The sequence below is a fragment of the Arachis ipaensis genome, chromosome B10, assembly GCF_000816755.2.
Source record: "Arachis ipaensis cultivar K30076 chromosome B10, Araip1.1, whole genome shotgun sequence".
NCBI lineage: Eukaryota > Viridiplantae > Streptophyta > Magnoliopsida > Fabales > Fabaceae > Arachis > Arachis ipaensis.
In genome coordinates this window covers 478,056-488,789 of record NC_029794.2, presented here as the reverse complement: position 1 = coordinate 488,789, position 10,734 = coordinate 478,056, and the positions used below count along the sequence as shown (strand labels likewise).

Genomic DNA, 10,734 nt, shown 5'->3' with positions numbered 1-10,734 from the left:
ACATTTTTTCAATCCGACCAAGTTGATTAAAAATGAGCCAATTAGATATGTTGAATCACATGAGAGAAACTTAATTTAAAAAAAAATATAGATAGACAATAAAATTATGGATTCTGCTAGGGAGACAATGAATTATTATTGAGTTATAAAATGAACATCTTTTATATTATCTAAAATAACCATCTGAAACATCTTTTCAAAAGCTTAAATTGATTTTGAGATTCACCAAGAATCGAACTTTTGACCTTTCGGATCGAACTCTTGACCTTTCGAATCTAACGCTCTAATACCTTGTCATGATACCACTCATCCCGCTGATGAAAAAAGGTAACATTAATAATTATATCTCTAATACTCTCTAAATCTCTATTGTACACATTGTATAAATATTCTATTGGCTCCTCGTACTTTCCCTAAAAATATTAAACAATATGAACTATAGAAAACATTATAATTAATTGCTTGGTATGGTGGTGGGGCCATATTAGGGAACAAGGAGGAAACAAAAAGGTAAAAAATGACACCAATTTCGTTTTCAAAGTATGCGACTAAAGCGGCATAAGAATGTGATAATGGGTATCAAATTAGTGAAATTCCAAAATTTGTGCTAACTAAACCTATATTATAATGTGGTTTAATCTAATGCTTTGTTAATGCATGTAGCAAACTTTGACTTCTGAATTGGCTTTTTATGGTAGAGTAGGGATAGGGATTAGGCATTTGTTGGTTTCATATATGCTTTTCTGTGTAGCTCATGAAAAATTTAACTTGGTTTTTATCACACATTTTATGAAAATAACGGACTGAGAAAGGACAGATAATTGATATTAACAATATTTTTGTTATTTTATAGAGAAAAATTCATTCTACTATTTTAATATGACTATTTTTAGTACTTAGATACTATGGTTGAACTTATATAAAACAAAATCCGAAAGGATGAATATAATTACCCCCTAATTATTGCAGTTTTGTGACAAAATATCCGCTAATCATTCTATGGAGTAGCTGTCCCACATTCTTCATAGAAAATTGGGCACATACTTCCATTACCATATCACCTAAGCTGCAGCATTTTAAAAAGAATTTATCAATTTATTGTTTTTAGTTAATATCAACTAATTTTTTAGAATAATTTTTTATTTTAAATTCTAAAATTTAAATTTAACCTTAATCTTTAAATTCTTTAAAAATTGAGAATTGAAATAAAAACAATTTAAAAAAATTAATTAATGTTAACTAATTAATATTTAATTTTATATACTTATTTTTTAAAGGGATGCTCATATGATTACATGCTTATGATAAAAAATAATTTTAAGGTTTTTTATGTGAGGTTGTCTTTTTTCTGTTTTGGCCAGGGGTTAGTGAGTTATTGGTGGGTTATTATCTTTTTGTAGCTATTAAGTCTGCATTTTCTGATCCACCAAAAAGCCTATCATTTTTTTTGTTATGTTATGGGCCTGGATAATCCTCGGAGGTGGATTTAATCATGAGGTAATTCTATATCAAAACTACCAAAACAAAAAAATTCTCTATCAAAACAAAAAAACCTATACCAAACTAAATTATGTGGTAATTGACCAAAATGACAACAACAATAATAATAATGCGGTAGACCGTTGTAACATTCATGGTAGTTTTTATGGGTTAATAGTTGTTATGATGGGTAACCGGAGATTAATGGGCTGGACTGTTAGGTTGGCCCGATCGTCTGAGGAGGGAAGCCTTAGCAAATGGATCACTCTTCTGGCCTCCGTCCGACTTGTGAGTATGAATGAGCGGGGGATGGTACCTGCAAAGACACTCCGATGCCTAAGTTAGCAAGGGCGTAAGCAGGTTTAGAAAGTATTGGGACTTAGTGATAGCTGAGTGTCAGTGTATTTATAGTGGTGAACCAATAACCACCGTTGGAGTAGTTCTACCTTTTAAGGTGGATAACCGTCCCTTTATCTTAAGGAAGTTGAGATATGGCTCCTAGAAGTGGGTTGAGAGATTTTAGGGGCAGTTACTAGCTTTGAATGAGTGCCTATCTGCCAGCTAATCTTAGTTCCCGACTTCTTTAAAACAAGACGTGTTAAGAACCGACTTCTCCAGGGAAAGGGTCGGTGTAGGATGAGACCCAATCTTTTGGGTTGGGCCTTTCGTTTGGACCTAGGCCTTAGCGTTGGGTCAGGGTATGAACAATAGTAAAATTAATTTATAAAAGATAATTTATTCTTTAAATTTATTCTTAAAAAATATTATTATATAAAATATTTAAATATCAAATTATTTTTTATTTTTTAAAAAATAATTAAAAGAATATTTTTTAAAAATTCACCAAAATAAATCTTAAATTTGCTCATAAATGAAGATTAATATTTTGACAAGCTTCTTATTCAATCCTAACAAATTTAACTTTATAACAAAATTCAATTCAATTATATATTCTCATGTTGCTAAAATAGTAAAATCTTTTTGATAAAACACCTCAAAACTTACAATTTTTTGGTAGTAAATTTACACTTATAGAAAATAATCAAAATATAATAAAATACTTAGTAATAATAGATTACAAATTAATTAGTTCCTATTTATTATTTTGTTTTCTACAATAATGGCACTATATCATCACTAGTCATTGACCATCTAACAAATAATAGAGCATTATATTATAATTATCATAAAAACCAATTTTTCTATATTAAAAATCAAAATAAAAAATCATTAAGAACTTAAGGATAATAATGATTTTTTTTAAGAAAAGAAAAAATTAAGAAAATGTAAGAAGGAGAGAGATACATATATGTGAGAAATTATTTAATTTTTTTTCCACATAATAATTTATGCACTTGGTGTTGCGCCACACCATGACGCTTCCTACTGATTCGGAACCGCCACCACCTTCTCCTCCTCCACCGGATTCCGCCACCGACACCGCCACCGCCACAGAAAACGGAGCAACCACCACCACCCCCACCTCCTCCTCATCTTCCGAAAATCCACCGGATTCCCTGCCTACACCGCCGCAAGAGCTCCAACTCCCAATTTCATGGCCGCAAGACGGAACCTTGAGCGTCGAATGGATCCACAATCTGATGCAGTGCTTCGATTGGTCTTCGAGGAACTTTCCTCCTTCGGAGTTCCCTTCCGTTCTTCCCGTTCAGGTATTCGACTCTCTCATCCTCGTTGCTTCCAAGATGCTCCATAAGGAACCCAATTGCGTCACCGTTGATCCGTTTCGCCCTAATTCCGGCACGACGGCGTCGGTGGTGGTCGTTGGTGACGTTCACGGGCAGCTGCATGATCTGCTTTTTCTCCTCAAAGACGCAGGTTACCCTTCCGATGATCGAATCTTCGTCTTCAATGGTGATTACGTTGATCGTGGAGCTTGGGGGCTCGAAACTTTCATGCTCTTGTTAGCTTGGAAGGTGAAAATTTTTAGACTTTATGGTCATTTCTTAGTTTTTAGGTGTCTTTGGCAAAATTGAGTTCTCAAGTTGGGATAGATTACTTGGAGTAATTTGAACTCTGGATTGCGAAAAAAAAAATCAAGTTTTGTTTGAAATTTTTGCAGTTAGATTTTGTGGTTTTTTGTTCTATTGCTTTTGTTTAACTGTTATTCTTGCTTCACTTGTCATGAGAGCTTTTCTATTTATGTTGTGGTATATGGTATTAATGTGCTTTTGTTTGGCAGAATCATGAATCGACCATGCACAGAGTTTTATTGTTTGTTTTAGATGCTGGTGTGATACTTTTGAGCTGAGATAGTTGTAATCATCTAGGCTAATTTGTCTAAATGTTACATGTAAGCTAGGGTTTTATATTTGAATAGGGTATACTCTCACAGTCAATGAAGGAGGAGATGATTTTGGTTGTTCACTTTTTATGTTACTTATGCAAATGTGATTATTTTTGGATCAGGTGTTTATGCCTCATAATGTATATCTGCTACGTGGGAATCACGAATCAAAATACTGCACATCGGTCTATGGTTATGAGAAGGAAGTGATGGCAAAGTATGGTGATAAAGGTAAGCATGTGTATCGCAAATGCTTGGGATGCTTTGAGGGTCTTCCTTTGGCTTCCATTGTAGCAGGGTGTGTATTCACAGCTCATGGAGGACTCTTCCGCAGTGTAACAGTGACGCCATCAAAGAGATTAAAAGGGAAGAAGAACAGAAAGATTCATCTTAATCATGATAACAAAACTTTAACTCTTGGTTCCTTGGAAGAATTGTCTAAGGCCCGACGGTCAGTTCTTGATCCTCCTTGGGAAGGCCCAAACTTGATTCCTGGTGATGTTTTGTGGTCTGATCCATCGAAAAATCCTGGTCTTGCCCCGAACAAAGAGAGAGGCATTGGCTTGTTGTGGGGTCCCGATTGTACTGAAGAATTTTTGAAGAAGTATCAATTAAAGGTGATAAGTTAGTTTCATATGTTCATAGTGATCTATTTAATTGTCTTGTTGAAATTATGTCATCTTATTAATTGTCTAGAATATATCGCAATGCGTTTTGAGAGAAAGATTACTTTGACATATGATGATGATATGAGAGTATTGTTATTTTCAACACTTTCAGATACTTTCTTGATTAAAACATGACTTTTCTAAGCATAGATTTATCATGATTTTAATGTATTGTCTGAATAATATCTTTGTATGGGGAGGACATAATGAAGTTATTGATTGTGCTGTTTGAAACTAGTGAAAGAGGGATAAAACCAGAATAAGTATATCATAACTTTGTTGTTAAGCAAGGAGCTGGGAAACTTGGTTTGGCCAACACCTACTTCTTTTCAGTAAGCTAGCCAAGTTCAATAGTAATTGAAACCTACTATATTGAATGTACTTTATTTGACACTGCCCGAGAGTTCATTTAGATTTAGGGTTGAATGGCAAAGGTATTTGTTGAAATAGTTTCTGGAATTTGTTTTAGATTGAAAGTTGCATGGAAGGAAAATTTATGGATGAACAAATACCAAATGATAGCATTTATGTTAAAATATTTAGTCACATACAATTATGTTTGGTATCTAGTGATTAGATAGCTACTGCTAATTAGGAAATCAGTTAGCTTGTAGTTAAGTCCAAGTATTACGTTAAGATCGAGTATGCAGCCCCCAATGCACACCTAATATTTGCGTTCTGCATTAAGTTCTATGTTTTATTGTTGCTACCTTGTTTTTGTATGATTGTTTCTTGTTTATTATGTTTTTTATGCTTATGTCTATCTACCCTAACTTCTATGCATGAATTATTATCTTTATTTCCCCCCTCTCAGCTGGTCATCAGGTCTCATGAAGGTCCTGATGCTAGGGAAAAGAGGGATGGTTTAGATAGAATGTCTGAAGGTTACACTATTGATCATGTTGTGGATTCTGGAAAACTGATCACCCTCTTTAGTGCTCCAGATTACCCGCAATTTCAGGTTTGTTAATGTTATTATTGGCTATGCTTTTTATATAAATAAGATTCTTGCCTTTACATCTGTCGTCAACTTCTTACTACTTACGGGAAAAATCAAACTAATTCAAACTCGCACACAATCACTTTAACATGAGCCATGTTTGGTTCTGATGATTGGTTGTTGATAATTGGTTGAAGATGTTCAGCAGCTTACAGTGAATTCTATTTGATCTTTCTGATCATCAAGAATGACTATTACTTTGTCACGGCAACTTTATAATAAGACCCTTTTTTTTTCAGGCAACAGAGGAGAGGTATAACAACAAAGGAGCCTATGTTGTTCTTGAACCCCCAAATTTTGACAATGCCATATTTCATGGATTTACAGCAGTTACTCCAAGGCCAAAGGTAAAGGCATCTTACTCATCTGACCAGTAGGGAAACATATAATTAGCTCTTTAGTTAGGCATCTAAGTTGCATATCTTCAACAGTTTCTAACAATAAACTTATTTGTATAGTGGTTAGTTATATCTATGTTCCGTTGTGCAGGTGAATGCCTATTATAATTTTGAAGAGGTGATAGATTCTGACGAAGAATTGGACTTGGAGTCCATGGTGACTTCTTGAGTTAAGGCAGTTTTTTGAGGAAGAAAGAATGGATTTGTAAAATTGTATCAAAGCTTTTTGTTGTTGTTATTGTTTTTGAAACTCTGTTTTTATCGTTAAACTATAGTTATTTATAGTGTATCCCGTTAGATATTTTGTCACTCCATCCCTCCAAAAAAAAAAAAATGCCAGATTGATTTGAAACAATTGTACAGTTTTGCCATGCGTTTTAAGCTAAGTTACACCATTTTATACCATTCACGTGCCTCAACTCAAGAAAATTATAATAAGAAAAAATGTGTGGGTTTTAGGTCATAAATGTGTGGCCTATTTCTATAGTCTTCATGCCAATTGTAACTAGTTCACCTTAAATAGACTTGTTTGCACCCATTATATATACTACAGGAAACAATAAATTTTGAATATTTCAATTATTTAGATAAAATTTTAGTATTTGTGGATCACTTTTTATTTTCATTACTCCAATGAGTAGTAACTGCTGAAGAACCTAATCTCTACATTGATAAGATCCACTATTAGTATATTTTTATCACACTACTTTCTATCCCTTCTCTTGGATAATAAGTTTACCTTAAAGTACGATAAATAAGATTATAACGTGAGATCTATGATGGCGGACATGAGATATGTCGACATGCGAATTTTAAGAATTTTAAAATCTTATAAGACACGAGGACACGCATACATATAAAATATAAAGTATTTTTTAGAAGACCGGACACACTAACACCTGATGATATTTAGGTGTATCCAAGTGTGTTTGAAGAAGAATTTTTTATTTTTTATTAAGATACGGTTGGACACATCAGACACGTGTGTCGATAAGTGTCATGTCCGAAATGTGTCTGAAATATGTTCGGCACGCGAACACGGCAACTCAGCGAAGTGTCCGTGCTTCAGAGCGTGAAATTGATTAAGTTGGCAAAATATATTGATCAATTAACTAGAGATATTGAGTTTGGATTTTAATTCGAGTAGAGAAAGTTTAGGGGCCAGCAATTTTTGTGTTTTGTGGCCAGTACTTAACCATCAAAAGAAAAATGAGTGATTTCTCACCATTGGATGCAATCTCACACCATTAAAAATACTATTGATGGCCAATTGACGATTACAAAACACAAAAGTTACTGCCCGCTATCACTCCTCATTCGAGAATAATAAAAAAAATATTTTAGTAGTCAATTAAATCAAATTTTTAATAATAAAATCAATATAGATTTTTTCCATGCTCCCTGCTGAATGCTGATTGTTGGATATGAAGACTAGTAGTTAGTTCACGGACAGACACAGCTTCAGTTTTACACATCATTTGTCCATCCAATAATCCAAAGGGGACCCAAACATTTATGGTAATAATTCGACTAATCCTTATGGCTATGATTGAAACACTATACTATGTATATATCTTATAAACAGAATATATACTGAGGTAATATGAAATATATTAACGGGTTCTCTAACTCTATACATAAATAATCAATACCTATCTATCTATCTTGTTGCTTAGGTTCTTATATTATATGATCACATTAGTGATCATCAATGGCATTTTGGGACCTGTTTTTGGTGGCATTAGTGCCTGTTCTGGAGACACTATTGATCACTCTTCTTGGTTTGTTCATTGCTACCGAACGTTTTAATCTCTTGAGAGACATTGATGCAAGAAATTATCTCAACAACGTGAGTTACTTCATCACTTCTTTATTAATTAGCTTCTTTAATTTTGGTTTCTTATTTAACTAGTCAAGTAGTGCTTTGGAGGTATAATTAAAACACTCGAACAGAGACTTATTACATTTTAAATGTGGGTAACAATAATCAAATTTTAGTTTTTTTTAGTAAAGTATGGTTTTTGTCCCCAACGTTTGGGGTAAGTCTTATTTGTGTCCCTAACGTTTAAATCGTCTTATTTGTTTCCTTAACGTTTATAAAAGTGATTCAATGTTATCCTACTATCAATTATACTAACAAATCAGATTATATTTTTCAATTATTCTCACTTGGATGTATTTATTCTCAATTAGGTCTCACTTGGATGTGTTCGATTTTAATATTATACCCACTATTTGTGATTCAATTATGTCCCTAGAAAAGTGAATTATGTAAATGTTGTAGGAATTAGTTTCAACATTTGATGAGCTATTTTTCGGAGTAGATCATCGATTCTATCTCAAACATTTATATTCTAACTTCAAGAAAAGATTTTTAAAACTCAAACTAGAGGGCTCATGATGTGTAATTGACGGCGGGATAACATTGAATCAATTTTACAAATGTTAGGGATACAAATAGAACGATTTAAACGTTAGGGATACAAATAGGATTTACCCCAAACGTTGGAGACAAAAACGATACTTTACCCTTTTTTTTTTTGTTAATTTGGGGTTGAATTATTATATTAGTAATATTATTATATTATTGCAGATAGTTTATTACATTTTCACTCCGGCACTTATCGCAGCCCAATTGGCCGAAACAATAACGTATGATCGATTGGTTGAAATGTAAGTATCTCAATCATATATAATCATAGATAGTGACTATACACATGCATTTTATTTTTTATGTTAGTGTAGAAGTGTTTTTAATTTCTTTGTGTTTGTGGGATATGTAAAAATAAATAAATAAAAAATAAATAAATAGGTGGTTCATGTTTGTGAATATCTTCTTAACGTTCGTGGTTGGATCCGTGTTGGGTTGGATGCTTAACAAAATTGCAAGAACTCCTCAACATCTTCGTGGCCTCGTCAATGGTTGTTGCACTGCTGGTAATTGTAATTAATTATTTAATTAATTAGCTTTCATATATTATCTTATGTATTAAATAATTAATAGTTAGGTAAAGTATATTTTTTATTTTTGAAGTTTGTTAAATGCTTTAAAAATACCTTTAAGTATTATTTTGTTTTAATTTTATTTTCCAAATTTTCGAATTGCATCAAATATATATTTGACGGCTAATTTTTTAAAACATTAGGACTAGTTCAACAACAATTTTACAAGAACAATCTTTAATACAAGCAAATCAGATATAATTGTCATGCATTATTACTGAATTGATTCTAAATTTTTTGAAAATTTAGTTGTCAGAGTATATTTGATACAAACTGAAAATTTCAGGGACAAAATTATAACAAAATAAAATTTAGAGATATTTTTTAAATTTTTGACAAACTTCAAGGACAAAAAATATACTTTATTCTTAATAATTTCATAATCTAATTTTATGCACCTATAAAAAAATTTACACCCACAATCAATGAAATATTGTTACATGACTAAAAATAATTAATTTTTATGTTTACTATTTAAAAAAGTATTTATCTGAACGTATTAATTTTATTGATTGATTGCATAAAAATTTATACCGTCAGTATATTAAAATTAAGCTCATGATTTCATAAAAAAATTGTTAAAATGATTGAATTAATTTCAGGAAATTTGGGAAATTTGGTTCTTATAATTGTGCCGGCGGTTTGTGATGAGAGTGATAGCCCATTTGGTGATTCATCCACTTGTGAAACATATGGTGACGCTTATGCATCTGTCTCTGCTGGAGTATGTTTCTTTTTTTCTTTTTTCTTTTTTAAATTAATTATATATATTATGCTATTTCATGAGGAATGAGATCTATTTCTTATACCAAATAAATAATTGATCAGTTTTTGATATATCTCAGGTGTCTTCACTTTTTATTTGGACATATTTGTATATCATCATGGGGGCAAATATGGAAAGGAACACTGAAATTATGAACACTTGTAGTGATTACTCAACCATTACAGAATCATTGATTATTCCTTCAACAAACATAGTCAGCTCTGATAACATTTCAATTCAATATGATGAGTCAATTTGTAATAACAGAATTGGGAACAAGGTAATACCATATATAATAACATCTTCTTAATAATTATTTATTACATATATATCCCTTTCATTATTGAATAAAATTTAACTTCTTTTATAATGGAATCAATGATGAGAAGTTTAATCTCTGAATTATGAAGAATAACAATGCACAACGAACTAAGTTGAAAATAAGTTAAAAGAAAATTTTTTATAACTAAAAAAATAATTAAAAATAAGTTAAAATTTATTTTATTTAATATTTATTAATTATTGTTAGAATTAATAAATACTAAATAAAATAAGCTTGGGGTTTTTTTTTATCTTCTTTAACATTATGATAAGTTAAATATCAATTCTAGATCCATGCATGTAGAATGAATTAAAATTGATTAGGTCAATTAATTATGAATAACACCACTTTACAATAATTTTCTATTATATATATTGCAGATGTCATTCTTGGATTATATTACATGGCCAATTACAAAATGTAATAAATATATCAAGCTGGAGATGGTGTTTACGCCATCAACAATTGCAGTGGTATTGTTATAATGTTATATCTTAGCTTATCATTATTTCATAGTTATATTTGTATATGCTTCCTTTAATATATATATATGGTTATTAATTATTAATGCCACCTATATCATTATTATTTGATATTTTCTGGTACTCTTTGGTCAGATTATAGGATTTATCATTGGAGCAGTCTCTCCAATTCAAAAGCTCATGGTTGGTGATGATGCTCCTCTTCGTGCTATTATCAAATCTATAGCTTTGGTAGGGTATGTGATCTTAATTTAATTAATTTGCTTGTCTCGTGTTTTTTTTTACTATATATAGTATGAAAGCTTCAAACT

General features: G+C 31.5%; 3 protein-coding genes across 4 annotated transcripts in view; 2 read left to right on the top strand and 1 right to left on the bottom strand.

Moving 5' to 3' along the window:
* On the top strand, positions 2,807-6,255 carry LOC107622633 (serine/threonine-protein phosphatase 7). Of its 2 annotated transcripts, XM_016324610.2 has the most exons (5): positions 2,810-3,413; positions 3,907-4,401; positions 5,267-5,413; positions 5,692-5,799; positions 5,942-6,255. In XM_016324610.2, the coding sequence occupies exons 1-5, from the start codon at positions 2,829-2,831 to the stop codon at positions 6,017-6,019; spliced, it is 1,413 nt and encodes a 470-aa protein (XP_016180096.1). In that variant the 5' UTR covers positions 2,810-2,828; the 3' UTR covers positions 6,020-6,255. The 2 variants fall into 2 exon arrangements, with proteins under 2 accessions (XP_020970042.1, XP_016180096.1); XM_021114383.1 differs by lacking the exon at positions 5,267-5,413 and having other exon boundaries at positions 2,807-3,413.
* The window catches only part of LOC107619863 (diacylglycerol O-acyltransferase 2D-like), a 24,059-nt gene continuing 19,885 nt past the window's right edge, over positions 6,561-10,734 (bottom strand). The window contains exon 9 of the mRNA XM_016322102.2: positions 6,561-6,589. Coding sequence (XP_016177588.1) covers positions 6,561-6,589 — 29 coding nt within the window. The remainder of the gene's footprint in view (positions 6,590-10,734) is intronic.
* LOC107619856 (protein PIN-LIKES 3-like) overlaps positions 7,313-10,734 on the top strand; it is a 7,161-nt gene continuing 3,739 nt past the window's right edge. The window contains exons 1-7 of the mRNA XM_016322094.2: positions 7,313-7,699; positions 8,444-8,523; positions 8,663-8,787; positions 9,456-9,577; positions 9,699-9,899; positions 10,322-10,414; positions 10,559-10,659. Coding sequence (XP_016177580.1) covers positions 7,562-7,699; positions 8,444-8,523; positions 8,663-8,787; positions 9,456-9,577; positions 9,699-9,899; positions 10,322-10,414; positions 10,559-10,659 — 860 coding nt within the window. The 5' untranslated portion in view covers positions 7,313-7,561. The remainder of the gene's footprint in view (positions 7,700-8,443; positions 8,524-8,662; positions 8,788-9,455; positions 9,578-9,698; positions 9,900-10,321; positions 10,415-10,558; positions 10,660-10,734) is intronic.

Excerpts from the sequence above, each read along its gene's own strand:
- LOC107622633 (XM_016324610.2), top strand. The coding sequence starts at position 2,829 with ATGCACTTGGTGTTGCGCCACACCATGACGCTTCCTACTGATTCGGAA. Across the intron at positions 4,402-5,266 it reads TGAAGAAGTATCAATTAAAG|CTGGTCATCAGGTCTCATGA; the intron begins GTGATAAGTTAG and ends CCCCCCTCTCAG. Across the intron at positions 5,414-5,691 it reads CAGATTACCCGCAATTTCAG|GCAACAGAGGAGAGGTATAA; the intron begins GTTTGTTAATGT and ends TTTTTTTTTCAG.